The 23459-nt window shown below is 52.3% G+C and overlaps 7 protein-coding genes across 7 annotated transcripts; 3 read left to right on the forward strand and 4 right to left on the reverse strand.

Moving 5' to 3' along the window:
* Positions 1-553: 553 nt before the first annotated feature.
* Positions 554-3677, reverse strand: BDV14DRAFT_158589 (putative gamma-tubulin complex component GCP5). Its single transcript, XM_073766708.1, has 2 exons — positions 3552-3677; positions 554-3505 (listed from the first exon to the last, which is right to left on the reverse strand). The coding sequence occupies exons 1-2, from the start codon at positions 3609-3611 to the stop codon at positions 848-850; spliced, it is 2718 nt and encodes a 905-aa protein (XP_073622769.1). The 5' UTR covers positions 3612-3677; the 3' UTR covers positions 554-847.
* Positions 3678-3827: 150 nt separating this feature from the next.
* Positions 3828-5257, forward strand: BDV14DRAFT_158675 (glycosyltransferase family 15 protein). The gene is made up of 4 exons (XM_073766709.1): positions 3828-4015; positions 4087-4353; positions 4405-5023; positions 5076-5257. The coding sequence occupies exons 1-4, from the start codon at positions 3868-3870 to the stop codon at positions 5230-5232; spliced, it is 1191 nt and encodes a 396-aa protein (XP_073622770.1). The 5' UTR covers positions 3828-3867; the 3' UTR covers positions 5233-5257.
* Positions 5258-5975: 718 nt separating this feature from the next.
* On the reverse strand, positions 5976-6807 carry BDV14DRAFT_205326 (cytochrome c oxidase subunit VI; the record flags this gene model as incomplete). Its single annotated transcript, XM_073774698.1, has 4 exons — positions 5976-6094; positions 6163-6280; positions 6372-6417; positions 6614-6807. The coding sequence occupies 4 exons, from the start codon at positions 6805-6807 to the stop codon at positions 5976-5978; spliced, it is 477 nt and encodes a 158-aa protein (XP_073622771.1).
* Positions 6808-7818: 1011 nt separating this feature from the next.
* On the forward strand, positions 7819-9811 carry BDV14DRAFT_184022 (elongation of very long chain fatty acids protein). The gene is made up of 3 exons (XM_073770447.1): positions 7819-8549; positions 8600-8882; positions 8933-9811. The coding sequence occupies exons 1-3, from the start codon at positions 8145-8147 to the stop codon at positions 9262-9264; spliced, it is 1020 nt and encodes a 339-aa protein (XP_073622772.1). The 5' UTR covers positions 7819-8144; the 3' UTR covers positions 9265-9811.
* A 3790-nt stretch (positions 9812-13601) lies between these two features.
* On the forward strand, positions 13602-15338 carry BDV14DRAFT_212136 (uncharacterized protein). Its single transcript, XM_073776247.1, has 2 exons — positions 13602-14938; positions 14984-15338. The coding sequence occupies exons 1-2, from the start codon at positions 13635-13637 to the stop codon at positions 15159-15161; spliced, it is 1482 nt and encodes a 493-aa protein (XP_073622773.1). The 5' UTR covers positions 13602-13634; the 3' UTR covers positions 15162-15338.
* A 1007-nt stretch (positions 15339-16345) lies between these two features.
* On the reverse strand, positions 16346-17475 carry BDV14DRAFT_184025 (uncharacterized protein). The gene has a single exon (XM_073770448.1). It carries the CDS (start codon positions 17138-17140, stop codon positions 16787-16789), a length of 354 nt encoding a protein of 117 aa, XP_073622774.1. The 5' UTR covers positions 17141-17475; the 3' UTR covers positions 16346-16786.
* Positions 17476-18255: 780 nt separating this feature from the next.
* Positions 18256-22813, reverse strand: BDV14DRAFT_184026 (phosphoribosylformylglycinamidine synthase). Its single transcript, XM_073770449.1, has one exon. The coding sequence runs from the start codon at positions 22627-22629 to the stop codon at positions 18541-18543; it is 4089 nt and encodes a 1362-aa protein (XP_073622775.1). The 5' UTR covers positions 22630-22813; the 3' UTR covers positions 18256-18540.
* Positions 22814-23459: the final 646 nt, after the last annotated feature.

Genomic DNA, 23459 nt, shown 5'->3' on the forward strand with positions numbered 1-23459 from the left:
ACGGTTTGACAGGATGCACGGTGACGCCACGGGGAGCTTTTTCTCCGGTCTGTTGAGCTTTAGCTTCTTCGATGGTTTGACAATTTGGTTGTAGGCTTGCAGCGCTGTCTATCTTCTGTTTGAACGGCGTGGCGTAGGAACATGCTGTAGGATAACTCGGATACTAGCTGATGTCCAGCGTACCCTATGACCTCGATCAATTACATCACATCAGAAGTACTTGCCTTTGCATTAGATGTCACGTCAGGCACAGACAACATTGACAAGCTTGAAGCCGTAGATATTTCGGTCTCGGCAGACACTCGGCGATGTCTTCCGCTGCCAAGACTTTCCGTTATCTCGGAGCATTATGCTTCATCGGGTAATACGCTCCTCATGACATCGCCTTTGCAGACCTATCAATGAAAACGATGTGCAGCAAGGAAATCAAACTTATCATTGTGCTTGAGTTGGGGCCAACGGCTCTTCGGTAAGTATAGGATTTTCAGTGGGGATGAAAGTCGGCGGCTGTGGGTTAGGTCATAGGCTGTCGATGTGCAGTTTGTTTGCGCGGATATATATCTTGTAATCAGGGTGGTGTGATCTCAAAAATGAATGCTACCTCAGTAGTAACGTGCTTCAAACAGTGAAGAAACGCGTTGCATTTTATCATTATAGATACCCTTGTCAATAGAGAACACCACCCCTCTAAATCGTGTCTCATCGCTATAGCTAGAACGCCTCTAACCATGACCCATACGAAGAACCCGAACGCCAACCATCCAATCATCACATTCTAGATCGCAACGCCGGTCCCACAAGTGCAAGAAGCAAGTATAAATGTAGCAAGATCATCAATCAAGTTGGCTTAAGCAAGTCCAGGCGCCTTTTCCTTTCTCCACTCCAGCTTCTCCGCCAGCATCTCCCAGCTGGTCTGTCCATCGACACGACTCACACCCTTCAGCCCTGCGGCCAGGAATGAAATTAGTCGATTGAACTGATCTTGTGTATCTTTCAGTCGCTGGACATATTGTGACTCGGACTGACTCGATGACCGGTGACGGCGAAGCAATGTGACACCTCCGTTATCATCCCGGTCTGCATCAGAGTCGGTCTCATCAATTGCATCTGATTCAGTGTCTTCCTCGTCGCCGTAGGAGTACTCGTATCGGGTTTTGCGGGGTGTGGGTGTCAGACTGGTCTTGACTGGCTTCCCCGGTATTTGTTTCCGCGGCGTTTGGGTCGTACTAGTCTGGTCTCCATTGTGATCTCGGGAACGGAACCACGATGTTTGTAGATCCGCGAAGAAAATGCAGAGATCGAGAAGGGACAGAGTTGCTTGATGAAGGGGCTGAAGATTTATGGACAGAAGACATTGTTCCTCCAATGACTTCATGTATGAGCGATGCGCAGCGATCATGCCGTCGACATCCTGCGCGCTGGAAACAGATTCTCGCAGAGTGTCATTGGCGGCTGAAATAACGAAGCCGGTGAGGTGAGCGTAGAGCACGTTGAGAAACCAAAGGAGGTTGTGGCGGATGCCGAAGCTAAGTCTTTGTCCTCGTGAGACTGAGCTGTCGTCGGAGTTATAGTGGGAATATTGTACACGTTGTTTAACTAGTGTATACTTTGCTCGTCGGATCTGCATCAGCAGGGTCGAAACGCGTTGGTAGGCTGCTATGCCTTTTTTCGTGATGATGTTTGCTACCGGCCATGGGAGGACGTAGTCAAAGGACAGACTCGAGAGAATCTTTACCGAGCGGCTGCGATTTTCGGCATTTTGACTCGATCGAACTATCAGTCGACTTGGATCGACAAAGGACAGAGCGCCAAATGTCGTCTGGGCAAATTCCGTGAGCAAGAACCGATCGTTCCACCCGCCTTTCCCCCGATCAATGAGCTCAAAGATCTTGGTGTCAATGGGACCGATCAAGCTAATATCCTTGCAGAGGTGGATGTGCTCCAATGCCTGTAGTGATATCCAAAGCCCACACTGCTCATTGAGCTGCGTTCGCAGCAGGGAAGATGTAAATGCGTGGTTCTCATTGACCACCTTGCTGAAGGCAGACTCTAGCAGCGCATAAAATGGCAGGCAGAGTGATGACGAGTCAGAGGGGTAGATATCTTCGAATCGCAGCACGGATTTCTCGAGTGCCTCCAAGCTCTCGGTTGTGTTCAGGCGCTTGAGGAACACCATGCTTTTGCCCGTTACGAAGATCTTGTGAGCAAAAGCTCGGATAAACTTGGGTACGTTTGCCTGTAAATCCAAAGCATACCAGTCGTGCCACAGTGTCCGCAAATCAGTCTTATCACGATTCTCAAAAACAAATTGCGAGCCTGCTGAAGCCTCTAGCAACCCTGCCTCCATCCAGAAACGAAGTGGTCGCGCGTAGGTCTCAAAGCACTTGAAAAAAATATAAGCAAGAGCGGCGCAGTTCTCATCGTCGCCCGCAGCCTGAGTCATGCAGACTAGATCAAAGAGCAAATCTAAGCACTGAACACCGTTCTCACCTGTCTGGCCAAATTCGGAAAGTAGATCAGCCAGTAGTGTGAGAAGTTTGGATTCACGTTGGACGTCGTAAGACAGCTGCAGAAGGCTGATGATGACTGATAAGTTCTGGGAGATATACTGTGACTGTACATTCGAGAGGAATTTGTCAAACTTGTGCAAGCAATCCTCGACACTCCGGTGGAACGTCTGCATATAAGCAATGGGTTTCGGCTTTGCCACAAATTGCCGTAGAATATCAATCTTTATTCCGCAGGCGCTTATTGAGCGAAGAATAGAGGAAAGTGCTTCGTCGGACAAGTGCGAAACGGTATACCGCCGGTCGACCACGACACTCCCGTCAAGACGCCGCAGGAGAGAGGTGGGTAATCCTTGCAGCATGAACACCACTTCTCTTGCCATTTGAAGCTCGGTTAATGTCTGAGAGGAAACTTTGTTACCCTCAGGTAGGTCTGGCGTTTTCTGTGCGTTCCAGAACTGTACACTTTTAATAGAGTTTAGAAGGTCTTCATCTTCTCCGGAAAAGAAAATGTCATCTGGAATCACGTAGTCGTCCTCGATAGTTGGCTGAGTAAAGCTTCGGGAAGGCGGAGTGTCGGTGGGTAGTGAAGAAATATCATCCTCGTCGGATGAATCGGCGCCATAGTCTACGCTTTCCCAGATATCTTCATCGGCGTAAGCGGTGTCGGCAGCATCAAGGTCTGTCCAGGTGAGCTTCTTTTCCTCTGTCTTGGGCTGAAGCTTCTCAATCTGCTGGACTTTTGAGCGCTGGGCCGGTCGATCTGCAAGCTGTAGGAGCAAGGACAGTATCTCCGGGAAAACAGATCCGCGATGCTCGTTCAATTCTGCTAGCCTTGGCTCGAGTGCATCTGCCAAGTCATCTCTATTGAGAACCCGAAATTTCTCCAGCAGCCCGTCGAGCTGCTTTGCTACAGCAAACTGGTCGGTACGCCCATATAATGATGACTTTAGCAATTCATCAACGCGACGCTTCAGTGCCCGAAAGCGAGGAGTATCCTACAGTCTATTAGCGGCGGTCCAGTCCGAGATCGATGGCGCGTACCTTGCCCGTTTTTGCAAGCGCAACAATCAGGTCTTCAGTCGTACTCTTCACATTGGCCATTTTCAGAGTCGCACAGGTCTGTAGCCCGACCAACAGCAGCCCATGATCAACAATATCGGGGAGTTGTTGGAGTGAAGCTTGAAGATCAGGCGGAAGTGGAGCCGGCCCAGTTGACGTCTTGCCCGATTGGGGTATTGCCACGCTAGTCCTCTTTGGGCCAAGGCGGCGACCAGCCAAAAGGACAATTCGCGAGTCGAGACTCTTTCTATCTAACAACTGTCACTCCTTTACCCTTTGTCATTGCAAGGCAGTCAACATGGCTGTCGCTAGACCTATTCGCATGCTGTCCGCAGCATGCGTGGTACTTGTGATTTTCCTGGTGTTTCAGATGAAGAGAGGCACCTCATATGTCGGCACGGGGTCAGGTCCCTACACCGGCATGACGGCCGATCCTCTGAAAGAGCGTACGTCCTCTCATTTCTTGCGATCATCCGTCGCAGTGCAGGGTATAACTGACATACTTTCCTTGTTACAGCTGGAACTCATGAACCCGAAGGCTACCTGTGGCGCGCCGACGAACACGACTACTCTCCTGACAGCAAAGACTCCGCTCGAACCAACGCCGCTATTATCTCCCTCGTACGAAACGAAGAACTCGGCGAGCTTATTCCGACCATTCGTGACTTGGAAAGGACATGGAATCACAAGTTCAACTACCCCTGGATTTTCTTCAACGACAAGCCGTTCACCTCGGAGTTCAAGCAACGGACTCAGGCGGAGATCAAGGCCAAGGTCTACTACGGTACATGACCCTGAGATAGTCTTGCGTTGGCAGTCATTGACAATCGTACAGAGCAGGTGCCTAAAGAACACTGGGATGTGCCCAGCTTCATCGACATGGACCTCTTCAAAGAGTCCGCGGAGCTCCTGAAGGAGAAGGGTCTACAGTACGCCGATAAGATCTCGTACCACCAGATGTGCCGCTGGAACAGTGGAATGTTCTACCAGCACCCCGCCCTCAAGGACTACCGCTACTACTGGCGTGTTGAGCCCAAGGTCCAGTTCTTCTGTGATGTCGACTACGATGTTTTCCGCTTCATGGAGGATCGCAACAAGACCTACGGTTACACCATCAACCTCTTCGATGCCCCCGAGAGTATCCCGACTCTGTGGCCGACCACGCAAGAGTTCCTCGCTGCGAATCCGTCCTACCTGTCTGATAACAACATGATGAACTGGTTGACCGACGACCAGCTCCGCCCCGAGCACACCCGCGATGCCAACGGATACTCGACCTGCCACTTCTGGTCCAACTTTGAGATTGGTGACATGGAATTCTTCCGCGGCGATGCGTACTCTGCGTACTTTGACTACCTCGACAAGGCTGGTGGTTTCTTCTACGAGCGATGGGGTGACGCGCCTGTTCATTCGATCGGTCTGGGACTGTTCGCAGACGCTGCCAAGGTCCATTGGTACGTTTACTACTCACTCCAGTACAGACCACCGCTAACATATTTCTCATAGGTTCCGCGACATCGGCTACCGCCATATCCCCTACTTCAACTGCCCCAACTCGCCCAAGTGCTCCGCCTGCGAGCCCGGCAAATTCTACGACGGCGCATCATTCCTCGCCAAGGAAGACTGTCGTCCCAGCTACTTCAAGCACGTCGGAACACACTGATTGATTCAGTCTCAGAAGCAGCTTTCTATACCCCTAATTCGCGTACATAACTATACCTTTTTCTCAATCTGTTCGACCTTGGCTTGCGACGATAACACCATTCCATTATACACATTTGCATCCTTAGGACTGACGATATTGCATGCTTCAAAATACATATTCGCTGTTGGCTGTTGAATTGTTTCGGGGGCGTTAATATGTCTTATCTTACAATATATTACTTGATATTTCTTACTTCTTCCTTTTTTGTCCTGCTTCTTGTAACTTAGTGGCTGCTTACTTGGATTAATCAGAGTCAGAGACTGAAGGGACATCGTCTCCTTGTTCGTATACCACCTCCCCTTCCCGTTTCCCCCTTCGTTAGCCGTGCTTCTCTTTTTCCTTCTCAATAATCCTTCGGGATAGACTAAAACAGCGCAGCTACGCCCATCCATACACGATTACTCCGTAAACAAGTAGAACAAACAAACGTCTTCTTTATAGATAGATGTCTTGCATAGAGTACAGCAGCTGCTCAAAGGAAAAAAAAGTGGTAAAAGGTCAGGTTAGATCAGATCAGGTTAGGTTCGGTGAGGTCACTGGTATAAAAGCAACGATGCACCCTCGAAACACAAAACAATACACACAGTTACAGCGTCTCCAACTGCATTCTAGACAAGTAGTATGTATACAGCTTTCCTATCTCGAAAGATTCAAGAAGTTCCCCTCATTGCGTGTCTTGACAAAGGTTTTGAGAGAGGCGTTTACGCGTCCTCGGGGTAGAGCTCCTCGCGCAGAGGGACGCCGAGTTCCTGGCGCAGAGACTCGAGAGCCTCGAGGTATTGCTTGTACTGATCTGGGTTCTCGACCTTGGCCTTGATACCTGCGATGGGGTCAGTATGACTATCGTTCTGGTGTGGGAGATATTATGGGAGGGATCGAGATGCGCACCCTCGAAAACGCGGACAGCGGTAGGGAAGTCGTTGACGCGGCGGGCGGCACGGAGGGCAGCGGTGAGGACCTCAACGGAGGGAACGAGATCGTAGGCGAAGCAATTGTTCAGGTTGCGCTGGAGCGGAAAATCCGACCGTTAGCAGGTCTATTCGAACCTCATACGATGACGACACAGGAGGTTATCCATATCCGGCAACAGAACGTACCTGGAGCTCGAAAACATCCTGCACACCGTCGAATTCCTTCTCGAATCTGCCATTGAGCATACGTTAGTAACTGTTGTTGAAATCGGCATCGTATCGCGAAAGTTCAATCGTCGACGGCACCAGACTCGCGCCCGGTGTGAGCTAGCCGGCGAGCTGAGCTGTCCCCTGCGATCGATCCCGTTCACTCTTTCCCCCCGACACCGCAAACAAGCGCCAATGGCAACAATATAGCAATAGCGTACCTAGCAGAGAACTGCTCGTATGTCTCGTCGTCGTGCTGGCCGGAGCGGAGCTTCATGGAGGTGCTGAAAGCCGGGCGGCCGAGGGCAAGGCCAGCGGGAGTCTGGACGCGGGCCCGGGGCAATTGGGTAGCTCTGAAGAGGCCTGTGGGACGGACGGCGCGCGTCGCGAGGCGGAAGACGGAGATGGCAGGCATGGCGAAGGGAGGGGGGTGGTGGTGTGGGAGTGGAGGAGGGACAATTGAGTGGTGTTGATGGGAGTTTGAGGTGAGGGTGACTTGAGGTTGGCCGGGGACGCTAGAGGTTTTTTGCGGGCGTGGGTGAGTGGTGTGAGGTCTTGGTGCCTTAGATTCAAGGTGTCTCCTGCTCTGTCATTCGGGTTATCGCATCGCAGGTTGGCTGGTTGGTTGATGCCTGATCTTGGTGCCTGCGTTTCCTTCCGCTCGGGCCCGAGATTATGGCCTGAGGCTGTCAACAATGCATGATTTCTATTCTGGTATATTCATTGGCTGGCCATACTCGGGTCATTCCGACACTCCAATTGGCTAGAATTGTACTTTGTTGTCGGCCATGAAATGATAGGAGAATAATCGGTAAAGTACGAGTCATCATCTATTATATGGAGGTTCATTTGAAGGTATTTCGTGGCTGTTCCACCACTGAGTAGCTCATGAAATTGCACCAGCATAGTTGTTATTGCAGGCTTGTGACAGGCAGCTCACCCAACACCGCATCAAGATATATCTTTAACCTCTCTCAAAAAAGCACAGAATTATCGATAGCTGCAAGGTCAGTATGAACGAATATGGTCTAAACTGACTTCCTAGCGTAGACCATCTCAACTGATGAATTAATTCCTTACTCTAGGCTACAGAATATATTCCATGCTAAATGCCGAATTGTCTGACTGGAAGGAGTGGCATGTGAAAGTGATACTGTAACCCCGGAAAGCCCGGGCCACCAGGGTTTTGGTCAATGGCATCAGTTACACTCCTGTGAAAGAGCCAATGTGGTACTCGATGAGTACCAATCAATGCAGCACGTCCATCATTCTGTCTATACTCATAGTATGAATGTTGTGCACTGAAAGTAGTGTTTTGTAGTGTTTTGTAGTGTTTTGGAGGTGCAGGAAAATGCCGAACACGTGATCCATCCGCCCCTTTATCTGGACGCTAGACCCGATACGGCTGCCACGGACGCGGAGACCAACTGCGACCAGCAAAAAGACACGCTCTTGTCTCTTTTCCTTCCCCAACAACTTCACAAGGCTTCGCTTCTGCCCCATTGCAGACTTCCGTCCTCTCGGGGTCTTTCTTTCCTTCTCTGCTTCTAGCACTCTCTTTTCTTCTTCACCTTTGCACCGCCTTTAATCCTTTCGGTTGTGCGCGGAGATTGCGACCTGTCAGCCCCCAACAAAAAATTCTCGACAGTCCTTCCTGCATTCCTCACCACCTCAACTCCTTATCCGGCGCTCTCCCATTTCGCGCAATCGTACAGCTTATACAAGACTTCACCAGTCCACACAATCACAGCAATGGAGTACCTGAAAGACATCCAGAGGCCATCGATCGATCGCCCTTTCGGCATCGAGCTATGGCCGATCTTCGACAAGGGCTTCGAGCTCGTCATGGGCTATCCTGCCAGCGAATTCAAGTTCGTTGAGGGCGAGACGCCCATGTCTACCTTCAAGGAGACTGCCGCGATGCTCATCGTCTATTACATCACTATTTTCGGTGGCCGGGAGCTCATGAAGAACCGCGAGCCTTTCAAGCTCAGCTTTCTCTTCAAGGTCCACAACCTCGTCTTGACCATTGTCAGCGCTGTCTTGTTGGCTCTTTTCGTTGAGCAGCTTCTTCCTACACTTTGGAACCACGGCGTTTTCTACTCCATCTGCGACCACCGCGGTGGTTGGACCCAGCCCCTGATTGTTCTGTACTACGTGAGTACTCCCTCAATTGCAAAAAGATGCCTCGGCTAATGCTTTAACAGCTCAACTACCTGAACAAGTACCTCGAATTCATCGACACCGTTTTCCTGTTCCTCAAGAAGAAGCCCTTGACCTTCCTCCACACCTACCACCACGGTGCCACCGCACTCCTTTGCTACACTCAACTTATTGGGTTGACTGCCGTGCAATGGGTTCCCATTACCATCAACCTGCTTGTGCACGTTGTTATGTACTGGTACTACTTCCAGAGTGCCCGTGGCATCCGTATCTGGTGGAAGCAATACATTACTCGTCTCCAGATCGTTCAGTTCGTCATTGACCTTGGTAAGTCTTCTGGATGCTGCGCGCCTGAATGCGACTAATTTGGTTTATAGTCTTCGTCTACTTCGCCTCCTACACCTACTTCTCCTCGACCTACTTCCCCCAGGCTCCCAACATGGGCAACTGCGCCGGTGAGGAGTTCGCCGCCTTCGCTGGAATGGGTATCCTCACCTCGTACCTCATCCTGTTCATCTCCTTCTACATCGTTACCTACAACAAGGCTGCCAAGACTGGCCGTCCCCGTCGCAACACCGGAAAGCAGGCTGTCATTGACATGGCCCGCTACGAGGTTGCCCCTGCTTCTCCCGGCAAGACCCAGTCTAACGGCTCGGCTACCACCACCGGCCGCTCCAACGGCCCCGTCACCCGCTCTCGCAAGGCTTAAATGTGCATTCGATAGAGTGACCGATCGCATCGCATGAAGCTTGTCGGCTTTAAAGACTCGCCTACCCACACTCAGCTCCCTCAAAACAGGCCGGCTGTCGGTGCTGACGGTCTTTTACACCGTTTCGAAAGTCGCTGACAAACCCTTTCTTCTCTGTGGTTGTTTTATGGTGCAAATATTCCTTTTAATGAATGACCCTGATGACGGTCGCCTTCCAGACGACTAGATAATGCATGTCGCAGCGCCGGGGTTGCAAAGCTGGACGGATGTTATGCATGAAGGTTAAGATAAGTTTGATAAATTTCCGTCGGAGAATGGTTATCTTGGGCTCACCTTGAACTATGTCTCGTTGTATTCTACAAATGGTTTGTTCTTGGGTTTATTCTTTGCTTCGCATCTTCTCTTCTTTCTGCCGGCAGCAGACCATTTACTGTTATCTTTTGACATTCTTAGTATCTATAGATGGCGGATGGCGGCAACATAAATGTAATCATGGTGTGACTCCTGTATATAATGCTGTTTAAAATGAATTGATGCTTCAACATGATATCTTGTCCCTTCATCTTCTAAACCAAACCACGAAGCATCTCATCATATAAACTCCTACGAAGAGCGAAATGCCCCGTCTTCTCTCACTGTTATCAGTCAGCTCATGCAGGGCCCCAGCTGACCCGGCCCTGACCACAATCATCCAGAACCGTCCGGCATCCCCAAGCCAACCATAAGCCAGCCTGCAGTTCCAGGAACAAGACCGCCTCTACCCGCAGCAGCCCCCTCAAGAATCCAGCCCTCGACTGCTCACTTGTCGTACAACACTACTGCGGGAGGGACTTGGTTTGGGGTCGGCGCTATTGTGTCACTGCCCGTGTGACGGTGATGCGCAGGAGGAGTCTGTGACGGTGCTACGGCCCCTCAAAGGCTGGACTCGCCTAGGAGCTTTTTGATACAAGACCGTGAGCTGAGCGGGGTATCCACCAAGGCAGGGTTCCTAGTCGACTTGTCGAGACTAGGTACTCCTAGGCCTAGATACTGATAGCCGTCGACCTGAGCAGGGGCTCCAGCAGTGAACAAAGGGAGTAAGTAACTGTTTGGGATTGTTGTTTCTATGTCATGATATTGACGGCGGCCAGTCCAGAAACACATTCGAATAGCTGAACATGAAAGAAAGGAAGGGGAAGGGAGCCAGCCCTGGGATGGCAATGACACTGACAGTCAGGTCTAGTCCTTCTCCTATATCATGGGGTATTAGGTAGTGTCAATCTGGTGCCTTGCAGCGCGGCTGTAGCGGTGAACTGTGATATCATATTCCTGTCTGATATGATCTTTTCTGGCCTTCTTTGGGACAGCATGGCGGCATCGAGTGCGGAGTATGTATCTACATTCTACCATGTACCTATGTGACACGACCAACTTCAGACTTCGACTTCGATAGTAAAACCCCCTTACCCATGTCAACGGCCTCAACAGTGACGTAGTGAACGCTGCTTCTCCAAGTTTACTGTAGGTAGACACAGACTAGAGAAGAAGATCACCGAATCACCGTTTCAACTCGACGAGAGTGAGACGGGGCTGTTGGAGAACTCTAGTCTAGTCTGGTATGGACGGTATGTTAGGTAGACTAGACCTAGTCCGAATAAAGATATAGATGCAGGCCTCGATGACCTACCTACTGTATTGTTCAGACGACGATCAAAGCCAGTGCTTTGCCTTGGACACTGGTGAATGGTGATGGCCCCAATATGCGCCTGCACCCATGGTCTGCAAAATGCAACTCAAGACGTAGCTCAAACGAGCACGAACTACTCAAGAACAAACATCCCTGTCAGGGGTGGTCGCATCGCAGCATTAGCCCTTGGGATCCGGTCCGGCTGGCTCCATGTTCCATTGTTAACCGGCCCAACCCTACTTGAACTGCTCTCGTCAGCGCTGACCAGGCACTGAAAACAAAACAAGGCAGCTAGTCAGGTTCCCAACATCCACGCAATCCAAAGTACGAATCCCTGAACTAGAATAGACCATAGATACGAGATATCAGCAGTTCGGACGAAGAAAAGCCGAGCCGGCAGAAGCGTTTCATGTTTAGTCGCTCTATAGTAGGACCTTGGCATGGTGTGTTTCAGGTTAGGTATCGTGCCATATCTACCCAAGGTTCAACGGCTAACCGAGCACTAGCTCAGAGGACGATGCCAGGAACAGGAAAAGAACGGATGGGAAAGGAAAGGAACGATTGGGGTGTTTTGAACTGCTGAACTGATCCGGGAGGAACGGAGGATGCCCGAGGAACTGTGACTGAGCGCAGGCTCCAGCTCCGTATCCGCACTGCCAGTCCGTCTCTAGAACAGACCTGACTGCCCGAGATAGATGACCTGGTCTCCTCTCAAAAGCTGGGCTGACATCAACTCTGCATAGTCGTACGTACTAGGCAGTCCTCTAACTCTTCTCAATTCGGATCTCGCCCGGTCGGGAATGCCGGATTTGCTGATTTGCACTTGGATATCACCCCAGGGGAAACCGAGAGGGGCAACGACCTTGCCAGACTGGTCTATATTTGGCTTCAATATTCTTCACGATGGCGGGGGTGTCGTTGGTTCGTTTGGGAGGTGCAGTAGTTAGTTGGCATGACCTGTCACACGGTACATCAATGCACCGTTGCGTTGCGCATGGACAAAAAGGACCAAAATTGGGTACTGGCGTTGATAACTCGATATTGTGCGCCACGGCGCTTGGGATATGACCTGCACACCGCTTGGATGGTATCTTGCTAGTAGGGGATTTCATATCGGGTGGATTGATAAAGGTGAGGCGGATGGAAATCGAACCGTGTTTTCCGCCCGTGGGTTTGGTGTAAGCGAAGCCTTGCTGTATGAGTTGAGTTGGGTGAGTGGGCAAAGGAGTGAGAAAGGGGCTGCTTGCGATGCATGGTTATCGTAGCATCGTGCCTTGGCTTGGTGGTGGTGATACTGGACGCTGACGTTGAGGGGGGTTGGGTAGTTCGCCCGCCCATGCATTGTCAGCCTGGGGAACTGTCAGGGCTGTTTCAGCAGTCGTTGGAGAAGAATAGACTGGGAGACTAGACGAATGAAAATAGTGAAAAAGGAAGCAAGGGCAGCGAGATATGCAGCGAGAACTTGGTGGTGTGTGGACGATTTGGTAGAGTCACATTGCGCTGCAGGCTGCAGCTGCATGCATGAGCCTGCATAAGCACAGGCACAGGCATAACTCTAGTAAGCGTAAGCCTGTGCAGGGCAGGGACCAGCCACCAACTATAGACTTTATGGACGTTTCAGGTTCAAGTTGAGTCTGGTGCAACCGCTGGGGCTAGGAAACTTGGTTCCTGGCTGGTGGTGGTGGTGGTGGTGGTGGACTGGTTCCTGCAGCTGCATAACGGCCCCCCTCTTTGCTGCATATCCTAGTAAGTGGTCCTTTCCTTAGCTGAGTTGTATTGTGGTTCGATCAATTTATTTGGCTCTTTCCACGCCTGGTAATCTGGAATAAGTACTCGTATTTTCGTAAACGAACACTCTCCGTAGACAGCGCCATCTGAAACTGCGATCGGACGAGTCATGGCAGCAGCGCAGCAAGGAACGGGGATTCTGCAGGGGGCACCAACTATCAATCGTATGGACCATGAACGGCGGGGAAAATCTCCCATTGGCCAGTTTGAAAGACCAAAAGATGGAGCGAGGCTAGCATTTACCTCAAACACCAGCTTGCTCCAGCTTGACTTCGCGCCTTGGCACTTTAGGGCTACTTTGGCCTCTTTTTTTTCCCTTCACAGAATATCCTACATGTCATGTTTTAACCTTCAATAGAGCCATGTCAGTGTCAGTGTCAGTCTTATTCTGTAGTATAGAATAGTTTTACAGACACGTCACAAATGGGTAGAACTTCCACCCGACCGGTATAGTAACAGCAAGTATAGACCACGCAAGGCCCACTGCATGGACTGCAAGGGAAGCTTACGTCTTCGCGTTCGATCCTGCATTTCACATTTCACATTTCACATTTTCTGGTCTCCCTGCGGCACGTGTTCTCCTGGCCTGTTCCTGAATCTGAATCTGAGCCAAGTAAAGTCGAGTAAAGTAGTAATAAACTCTGACGGCATGCCCATGCCACTGCCACTGCCAGCCCGTGTGGGACGCAATAGCAATAACCATTAATATCTTTAATCTATCCTCTTTCCTTTTTGGGCCTCTTTGTCTCTCTTCCCCTGGCCATTACTTTATTTCTACCGCCTTCCCCTGCTCACCCCATTCTTTTTATACCGACGTCCCCGTTCACTTCGGGTTATCCTGGGTAGTCAGTCTTTTCAGCACAGGTGCTCCGACCCCCATACACAGTACACCTTTTTATCGACAATAATTATAACGATGTATGAACCCGTGGCTCTGGATCTTAGCTACGCAAACCAGCCTCTCCCCCGGCACTACGAATCCGACGAAGAGGACATTTCCGAGTCGGAGTACACTTCCCACAGCCGGTCTGCAACCCTCGACTCAATCACAACCACAACCAGCGACGTGGATAGACCGGCTCTTCCACGACTTCTCTCGCCCTTTACAGAAAAATCATCACGGCCTGTATCCATGGACACCGTCAAGCGCAGCAGCAGCGCAACCTTTGTGACGGAGCCCTGCACCATCTTCGATAATGACGACGACAGCATGATTCTCGAACTCCCCTCCCCAGACTCTACAACCCCCCTCCAATCGCCCATCTTCCTACAGCCGGCTGTCTATGTCCCCTCGGAACCACTCACCTCGCCTCGCACTTCTTTCCACTCATTGTCTTCTTCTTCTGCTGCCTCTATCTATTCTGATGACGACAGCGATGTCTGCGTGGCTGAACAAGTCACTTATGTCGAACACGCAAAGCCTAATCTAATTCTAATTTCGCCGACTGCTACTGAACAGTCCGTTCCTTCCCCTCGGGACCTGGCGTCCCCTACCTCTTCGTCCGATGGCTCCGTCTACTCCAACGACGAAGCATCCCACTCGCAGCCTGTCTTTGGCGAAACACCCATGGACCGCGGCCGGTCAAGATACTACCACAACAAAAGCCAAGGAAGCCTCAGCGCCCTTGACACATTACAAAAGTGCACCTCGCGACAACCCTCAGCAGAACCCATGAGCGCACCAGCCGTCGAAGCGCGCCGTCTCTCCTTCCGCGCCCGCTCAATGTCCTTCTCTCGCCCTCAAACACCAGCATCAGCATCGACTGATCGCCGCCGACTGCAAAAGGAGCCACCGCGCAGACCCCCATCAGCAGCAAGCACAGCGACATTCTCTCTCTTCCCTACGCAGTCCCAGACTCAACTTCCCCACGGGCAGGCCGGTCAAGACGACGACGCCCGCGCCCGCTCAACGAGCCTCTCCTATTCTTACTCCCTTCATTCGGCGGCAAGCTCCACATACTCCCTCTCATCATCCCAACCGCCTTCTCGCACCGCAAGTCCTAATCCTTACTATAACCCCTACAACCGCTCCCGCTCCGGCTCCCTCTACAGCATCTCCAGCACGACCACGGCCCCAACGGGAAAGCGTCCGCCAATGCCTTACCGCGGTTCACTTGTGAAAAGCAGCACGTTCAATGTCTCTGGAAATGGGAATGGCCACGGCTACTCGTCCAGCAGTCTCCGCGCCGAACTTGGCAGTGCTAACGGGTCTGGCAATGGGTCCGTGTGCGAAGATCCACAGCTGTTTCATGATCCGCGCACGAGTCAGCCGCAGAACGCGATCGACGACGCCTCGAAATTGGATTCTCGGACCCGCAGGAAGAAATCCATGAAACAGCTCAAGCCTTCTCATGGACATTCCGAGAGCAAGAGTAAGGCTGGAGGGTTTGTGGGGTTTATGCTAGGGCAGAGGAGTAAGAGGAAGAGTGTGATTAAGACTTGAATTGGACTTGACTTACCTAGGGTGGGATACTAATGCTTAATTTTCTTTTCCTACTTTTTGTTATTTTGTTGGTTGTTGTGGCTGTACTTTAGCGATTGTTTCCGGTGCTTCTGTTTCTTTCTTTGGGTGGATCTTTCTTTTTTGCCCTGTTCTTCTTTTCTTGACTGTTGTTTGTACACTACTCACTACTGCTACTACTTCCTATTTCCAGTACCATGGATACATCACCATGATCACCGCAGGGCTGGCTACCTTACCTACTTGCAATCAACAATGCAATTTGCCAATTTTCCATCCAGTCCCGATCTAAATCGCAATCCCAATCAGCTGATTCATAAACCCTGACTTGCCGTGTCCAATTCCCCAATATTTCGCCCCCTATTCGTACTACATAAGCACGGCCCATCTTACCAGATACTTCCTTGTCCCCTGATCAAGTTTGACTCGGACCATAGACGTGCTGTGCCTTCTCCTCAAGTCCGAGTCCGAAATGACAGGCCCATCATCCTAATTCTGAAACAACTCCGAAGATCCCGAGCCGCGCGCATCACGCATATCCTTGGAAGTGGATAAGATGCGTTTGCCACTGCTGAAAAGGGTGTTTCAGGGGGCTGTACAGGGATGGAGATTTGGAATTGCGATGCGGGTGTGGTGGATATTGAATACTACCCTATTTTACAACATGGAGAGGAAGATGGGGGAGACGTCGATCGGAAGGGTCGGTATGCTATGCTATGCTAAGTTGCTAATGCAAGTGACCCGAACCTGATCTCACATCCGTCTTATGCGGGCTGAAGTCTGGGACACCTGCACAGGAAATCTGGTTCCCAACGGCCCGACAGGTGTCCGGAATATCGGGTTGTGGCAGCCGTGTTGGCTGATTCTTGGGTCTTGGTGTGTCGAAGTGATTCATTTGATCTGCACTACCTGATTCTGGCTCTCATGACTGGCATATAGGCAGATAGACTCGTTCCGTATGGAATTTGAACATAACCCTCTGGGCAGGGTAGTGCTAGTCAAGGCATGACGACATACAAGCCTCCATATCCATATCGATCAATCGCAGATGAAACATGCACTGCCGCATTGACCAGCTTTCCCCCTCTTCGCCCTTTGTGTCAGTGTCATTATCATTCGGGGAAGCCGCGTCCCATACCACTAATACCGGGCACACGACCAACTGGACAGACCGGGAAGGCCATAGGAGAGGGAGGGAAAGGCGGGGTTAAGCGACGCAACGCCCATGAAGCCAATCTGGATTCTGAACTAGGAAAATGCGACTCCCCGCAACAATCCCCCTCGCCTATCCAGCTCCATCGTCTTGATTCACGTCGCGTCTCACCTCAGCTCAACGCGAGGGGGAGGCATACCGACTGACGGACGGGTAGACGGGCGGGCAGATCAAATCAGATCGAGATGATGCCCGTTCATAATCTGTACGGCGTCGGCTGTAGTGTGTGGACTGTGGACCAGATCTCAGATCCCACCCCGGTGCGCGTTTGAGCTCTCTGGAGTCTCTCTCGTCAATAGACTCTGATTTGATCTTGCAATTTGAATTGCTATATCCTGTGTGGGACGCCGCGGGATCGATTCGATGGTTGTCACGACTCAGGAGGTACCTACTATCAAGATATGCGCTCTGTATGGCGTCGCCAGACCGGGCCAGATGAGCGCCATTTCATGAAACAGCGCTTACAACACTCGATGTTACTTCGCCTCGCGCCTGAAGAAGGAAGGCGATGGCGGTCACGGGAGCTGAGCGACCATGATGCCTTCATAGCCGAGGTGACCCCCGGCTTGATCTTCGGCAAGGCATGGTAGGTACCGGCATACTCTACCGAGGCCGAGTTCGAGGCTACTTTAGCGTCTGCAGGATGTGCTTGGTACAATCCTAGGTCGACATGAACTCGGGAGCTGCAATGTGCAGGTATGTGGATCACGGTCTTCCACCATTTGGTGGCCTTGCCCCCCGTCTGCATTGGCCTTTAGCTGTGACGTTGACCGTTGACCTTTCGTTGAACCGTGTCTTCTATCTACGCGTCGGAAAACATAGTCGGCAAAACTTGAGTATGGCTTGATTACATCACATTGTCAGAGGTGTTGGTGCATGGGGAAGGGGTAAAGTGACCCAATCGATCCTCGGTAAAACGCCGGCTATTGAGCTTTCGAAAGGAGAAAGGTAGGCGAAGGCCGTTTCAACGTTCTGGAACGTTTGAAGGAGTCGACAAGATCCAGATCCAGATCGGCTTCAGATTGATGAGGGGTAGAGGAGAGGAGGGGCATGAGGTAGGGGAATTGATCTAGAGCACTGTATCTGATGCCTCCCAGCTGAGATCTTGAGTCTGTACTCGACAGTTCAGGCAGACGAGATCATTTGCAGAAGGCCTCATCCGTCTAATCTCCCACCCTTGGATCTAGACCATGAGAGAGCGGCTGGGCTAGATATACCAACGGCATCTGGCATCTTGCATCTTGCAGCAGTGGCGCTGCACATCGGATCGCACCTGAGATCGAGATCTATCCACATATTGGTTCCTCGGAGTATGGATTCCCGGCCCCGGGAGTCGGGAAAGCCCAGGGCCGCATACCCGTATCATCTAGGTATCTGAGATCCCAAAGCGAACTCTATTCCGCCTTCGATATGAAGTATTATGCAGGCAGAGGGTGTAATGCCGACCTCGAGCAAGTCCCGAAACAAGGCTTCTCGTACGTAGTCGAAAACGTGACGTCTCAAATCTCACAACGTCAACGTCAACGCCAAACGTCTGACTAGCTGGCGGGAGGAAAGAAGGAAAGCAGATCTGAAGCACGGGAAGTGGGTAGACTAAATGCAAGATCAGATTCTGCACTGGGTGAGGTGAAACTGTCAATGTTTGATGTCCTGGGCCGTGGGGCTGGGGCGGTCCGGCTATAGGGCTATAGTTGTCTTTGGTATAGGTGGGCAATGTCGGTGGGGAGGTATATGCAGAGTTTGCATTGAGGCTGTGTTTGATTCAAGTAGATTGTAGGGTTAGGTATTGCGTATGTTCAGTTGGGGCTGTGCTTCTGGAACATGGAATAATGGCGATGATGTAGGTAGGCAGGGCTCGATGGGCCCGGATATTTGTCGATTGCCGGGCTGAGTAGACAGTATGCGAGGCTCCAGAACGAATATAAATATGAACTGTAGATTTATGATGTAGAAATCACTTGAACTCAAACTCAAGAAACATAATCATAGGTAATCGCCGCATAACAATTTTCTAGCTCCGGCATATACGCAGAGAGTAACAAGTAGACAAGACATAACAACATGAAGCATAACCATAAGCGCAATAGTATGCAAAGCCACACGAACAATCTTTTTCGTTCTCCCAACTCAACAAAACTGCAAGACCAACTAACCAACCCACCGACGCGCACTAAAGAACACCCGTCCCCAAGGCCCAATATCACCCCACTCCTCTGCCTTAGCAGGCAACCAAGACGCAATACCATTCATAACGGTCCGCTCAGGGTGCGGCATAATAGCAAGCACACGACCGTCCGCGTTACGCACACCAGCAATACCCTCTGGAGAACCGTTGGGGTTGAAGGGGTACTTCATCGTCGGGTTAAGCGTGGCGTTGTCGACGTACTGCACAGGTGCAAGACCCTGCGCGACGAAAGACGTAGCGTCCGTCTTTGTAGGCGACGACGTGAACGAGGCGCGACCCTCACCGTGCGCAACGGCAATAGGGAACGAAGATCCATTCATGCCGTGCAAGAAGACAGAAGGTTTCTCCGGGTTCGGGTCAGAAATGCGCACCATAGCAACACGGCCCTCGTATTGCTCTGACGCGTTACGCTCGAACGTAGGCCAGTTTTCGGCGCCGGGGATGAGGGCGCTCAATCTCGAGAGGAACTGGCATCCGTTGCAGACGCCCAGGGCAAATGTATCAGGGCGGTTGAAGAAGGTTTGGAAGTCGTAGCGTGTGCTTGGGTGAAGGAGGACAGACTTCGCCCAGCCCTGCCCGGCGCCCAGGACGTCGCCGTAGGAGAAACCACCGCAGGCGGCGAGACCGACGAAGGAGGAGAGCGAGACGCGCCCGGAGATGATGTCTGTCATGTGCACGTCGATCGCGGCGAAGCCGGCGGTGTTGAAGGCGAATGCCATTTCGGCTTGGGAGTTGACACCTTGCTCGCGGAGGATGGCGACGCGGGGCTTGTTGGAGAAGGGGGAGTAGGAGGTTAGGCTTGTGAGGATGGGGAGGGCGCGGTCCTTGGGGTCGAAGGTTGGGTTCCAAGAGAGACCGGGGTCGGAATCGTCGAGGATGTTGGCGAATTCTTGGTCGGCGCAGACGGCGGTGTCGCGCATCTTCTGCATGCGGTAGGAGGTCGACGCCCAGGTTTGTTGCAGATTGGCGCGGGTGTTGCGGTAGACTTGGCTGGCCTTGTAGTAGATGGCCATGTTCTGCTTGGGGCGTTCGGAGACGCGACCAATCTTGTGGATGAGGCCGGCGGGAGGACCGCAGGTGGCGAAGCAGGAGCGGAACTGCATCTCGTGCTCCTTACGGACTTGGAAGACGGCACCGAGTTCTTCGTTGAAGAGGGTCTCGACGAAGGAGCTGGTGTTGAGGTCAGGGCAGATGGTGTCGAGGAGGATCTCGACACCGCAGCGACCGGCGAACATCATCTCCGCAAGGGTTGTGAAGAGACCACCGTCTGATCGGTCGTGGTATGCCAGGACAATTCCGGCTTCTTGCAGCTGCTGCATGGCATCGAAGTAGTCCTTGAAGATCTCGAGGTTGCGAATGTCGGGGCACTCGGAGCCGACCTGGTTGAAGACCTGGGCAAGGGCAGATCCGCCGAGAGCCTTCTTGCCGAACGCCAGATCGACGAACATGAGGACAGTGTCACCGACATCCTCGGGGTGGCGGAGGGCAGGAGTCCAGGTCTTGCGGTAGTTCTGGACGGGCGCGAAAGCGGAGATGACCAAAGACATGGGCGCGGTGACCTCCTTGGCACCGGATTCATCCTTCCATTTCATCTTCATGGACATGGAGTCCTTGCCGACCGGAATACTGATACCAAGCTCAGGGCAGAGCTGCATACCAATAGCCTCGACAGCCTCGTAGATAGCGGCACCCTCACCAGGGTGGCTGCTGGCGGACATCCAGTTCGCGGAGAGCTTGACGCGGCTCAACCGATCAACGAGGTCGGCAGCAGCGATGTTCATGAGCGACTCAGCAACGGCCATGCGAGCGGAGGCACCGGGAGAGATCAGGGCAAGAGTGGGCTTCTCGCCCATGGCCATGGCCTCACCAGTCTTCATACCCTGAACAAGGGCGGTCGCGGTAACGGCAACGTCAGCGACAGGAGTCTGCCAGCGGCCGACCATCTGGTCACGGGCAGTGAGACCACCAACGGTACGGTCACCGATGGTGATGAGGAAAGACTTGGAGCCGACAGCAGGGAGAGACAGAACTCTGTTGACGGCTTCACCAAGAAGCTCCGCGCGGTTGGGCGTAAGCGATGGTAGGTATGTGGTGAGGCTCGAGTCAACGGCGGGGAGCTTGAGCTTGCGGGAGTCGACAGTACGGGTCATTCGTGGGGGCTTGCCGAAGAGGACTGACAGAGGTAGGTCAATGACCTTGGAGTGGTCCTTGGACTCGCGGTCGAGGAGGATCAACTTCTTGTCTTCGTCGGAACCACCAGCTCCACGGCCAACAACGGAGAAACCGCAGCGCTCACGGTGGCAGATGGCGGTGAACTTGTTCATGCTCTCCTCGCCGACAGCCATAACGTACCGCTCCTGAGCCTCGCAACACCAGATCTGCATGGGGCTCATGCTGCGGTCGGCGCTGTCAATCTCGCGGAGTTCGAATGTGGCACCGAGACCAGAGTCGTGGATGAGCTCGGGAAGCGCGTTGGACAGACCACCGGCACCAACGTCGTGAATGAATTTGATGGGGTTGTTGTCACCCATGGAGGTACAGGCGTTGATGACTTCCTGTGCTCGGCGTTGAACCTCAGCGTTACCTCGTTGAACACTAGCAAAGTCAAGGTCGACGCTGCCTTCACCAGAGGTGATACTGGAAGCCGCACCACCACCGAGACCAATAAGCATAGCAGGACCACCAAGAACAACGAGGAAAGAACCGGGCTTGACAGCATCGGGCTTCTTGATAGCATGCTGAGGGCGAACAGTTCCAACACCACCAGCAATCATGATAGGCTTGTGGTAACCGCGGACCTCCTTCTCTCCGTTGCCGACGTCAATCTCAGTCAAAAGAGTACGGAAGTAACCGGAGATACAAGGGCGACCGAACTCGTTGTTGAAAGCAGCGCTTCCAATGGGCGCTTCCAGCATAATGTCCAGCGCGCTGGCAATGTGGTTGGGCTTGCCGACATCCAACTCCCAAGGCTGCTTAAAGTCGGGAATGTGGAGGTCGGAGACACAATAACCAGAAAGACCGGCCTTGGGCTTGGAACCACGTCCAACAGCTCCTTCGTCACGAATCTCACCTCCAGAGCCAGTGGCGGCACCTGGGTAGGGGGAGACAGCGGTAGGGTGGTTGTGAGTCTCGACCTTGGCGAGGAAGTGGACCACCTCCTGGGTGTGGCTCCATTGTCCGGTAGTAGCGTCGGGAGCCCAGAAAGCGGAGTCGAAACCCTGTAGAACAGCAGCGTTGTCGCTGTACGCGCTCACGGTGTACTCGCCGTTCTTTCTGTGGGTGTTGCGAATCATGGAGAAGAGACTGTTGGGCATCTCCATGCCGTCGATTGTCCATGAGGCGTTGAACTGCTTGTGACGGCAGTGCTCCGAGTTGACCTGGGCGAACATGAACAGCTCGACATCGGTAGGGTCACGAGCGAGAGGGCCGTTGGGGCCATAGGCAGCAGCGAGGTAGTCAATCTCAGACTCCTCGAGCGCCAGACCCATCCGCTTGTTGGCCTCCTGCAAGACTTCCTTTGGCGACTTGTCGCTTCCGCTGAGGGGGACTGTCTCGAGAGGGGCAGGGCTGTGCTCGGAGAACATCAGCTGCAAGTCGGGCTCGCTCTCGCTGATGATCTGGGTCATGCGGTCGTGGAGAATGTCCTTGAAGCCGGGCTTGTATTCTCCGATCGTGGGACGGAGGCAAGAAATCTTGATACCGCGCTCGATGCGCTTGACGTACTTCCTGAGACCGCAGACATGGGAGATACCGGTCGCTTGCGAGCTCCATGGGGAGATGGTGCCGGTGCGGGGGAAGATGTAAAACACATCGGATTCGCCATCTTCCGCAGCAAACGAAGGAGGAATGTCGGTGATGTCGCCGTAGCTAAGAAGCTGCTTGAGGATTTCTTGCTGAGGCTCGGCGAGGCGTTCGGAGGTGTGAACGTAGTGGATCCATTGGGCGCGGACATCCTGAGCACCGATGGATGTAGCAATGGCACGGCCACGAGAGCGAGAGTAGGCAACGGAGCCCTCGAGGGCGAAATCCGCCGCGTCGAAAGGAGAGGCCATAGTGAGCTGTTCGAAGGTGACTCAACGGGCGGGGTGGCGAGAATCGACCTTGGGAGGTTGAGAGGTGTGAGACGAGGTCAATGAAGACCTCTAGTAGAATGGAGCAAAGAGACTCCTCGAGGAGCAAGCTCCGACCGAAGGAGGAATCAGCAAGGAAGAAAGAGCTTTGGGCTCGTCGTCTTGTCGTCTTCGAAGCTGCGGGAAAATTGCCTGACGATTTCGATTTTCTGGAGGACCAGCCCCGCGCTAGTCCGCTTTCAGCTTATCGCTCTTATCGTCACGTGGCATCTCCGATCTCGCTGCAGAATACTTATGTCAGCCAAGGCGAACTCATTTTTGGGATTATTCAGCCAAGCCAATATCACAGCGCCTCGTTCTTTCAACTTTGCATACACTATTGATGGAGGATACGATGGAGGATACGATACTACCTTTTTCGGGATCTAATGAGGCCTCTGGCCAGATATTTAAAGCTCTATACAGACTGTAGTTAGAAGAGCAAGACCTTCATTCATTTCAATTCATACCGATTAGTCATCCGATTCAATCCACCAATCATAGCCATCTCTGTCGCTCATAACTTACAGCCCTACTCCTATACAGATGAGGTCAATAACCTGTGTCTTATTGTAGTCTGCGAAACCCTATTGACAGGAGGAATCAAGCTATTACGTCGTTGCTGCAGTAGTGACATGTTAGCTGTGACTTTGGACATTTACGGCTCTATTCTTCCACAGCATTCTCTTACAGTGCAACTAGAATAGAGACGTCACCGTCGAGAGACCGAGCCACGACGAGAAAGCTCGAAGGCGTGATGAGAATGCTCCAAA

Source organism: Aspergillus stella-maris, assembly GCF_047715825.1.
Source record: "Aspergillus stella-maris strain CBS 113639 unplaced genomic scaffold BDV14scaffold_93, whole genome shotgun sequence".
NCBI lineage: Eukaryota > Fungi > Ascomycota > Eurotiomycetes > Eurotiales > Aspergillaceae > Aspergillus > Aspergillus stella-maris.

Coding starts and splice junctions, on each gene's coding strand:
- BDV14DRAFT_158675 (XM_073766709.1), top strand. CDS start 3,868: ATGGCTGTCGCTAGACCTATTCGCATGCTGTCCGCAGCATGCGTGGTA. Junction 4,016..4,086: donor GGCCGATCCTCTGAAAGAGC/GTACGTCCTCTC, acceptor TCCTTGTTACAG/CTGGAACTCATGAACCCGAA. Junction 5,024..5,075: donor GACGCTGCCAAGGTCCATTG/GTACGTTTACTA, acceptor TATTTCTCATAG/GTTCCGCGACATCGGCTACC.
- BDV14DRAFT_184026 (XM_073770449.1), bottom strand. CDS start 22,629: ATGGCCTCTCCTTTCGACGCGGCGGATTTCGCCCTCGAGGGCTCCGTT.
- BDV14DRAFT_184022 (XM_073770447.1), top strand. CDS start 8,145: ATGGAGTACCTGAAAGACATCCAGAGGCCATCGATCGATCGCCCTTTC. Junction 8,550..8,599: donor CCCTGATTGTTCTGTACTAC/GTGAGTACTCCC, acceptor ATGCTTTAACAG/CTCAACTACCTGAACAAGTA. Junction 8,883..8,932: donor TCAGTTCGTCATTGACCTTG/GTAAGTCTTCTG, acceptor TTTGGTTTATAG/TCTTCGTCTACTTCGCCTCC.
- BDV14DRAFT_184025 (XM_073770448.1), bottom strand. CDS start 17,140: ATGCAGACGGGGGGCAAGGCCACCAAATGGTGGAAGACCGTGATCCAC.
- BDV14DRAFT_158589 (XM_073766708.1), bottom strand. CDS start 3,611: ATGGCCAATGTGAAGAGTACGACTGAAGACCTGATTGTTGCGCTTGCA. Junction 3,506..3,551: donor CGCTTGCAAAAACGGGCAAG/GTACGCGCCATC, acceptor AATAGACTGTAG/GATACTCCTCGCTTTCGGGC.
- BDV14DRAFT_212136 (XM_073776247.1), top strand. CDS start 13,635: ATGTATGAACCCGTGGCTCTGGATCTTAGCTACGCAAACCAGCCTCTC. Junction 14,939..14,983: donor GCTAACGGGTCTGGCAATGG/GTCCGTGTGCGA, acceptor TCCGCGCACGAG/TCAGCCGCAGAACGCGATCG.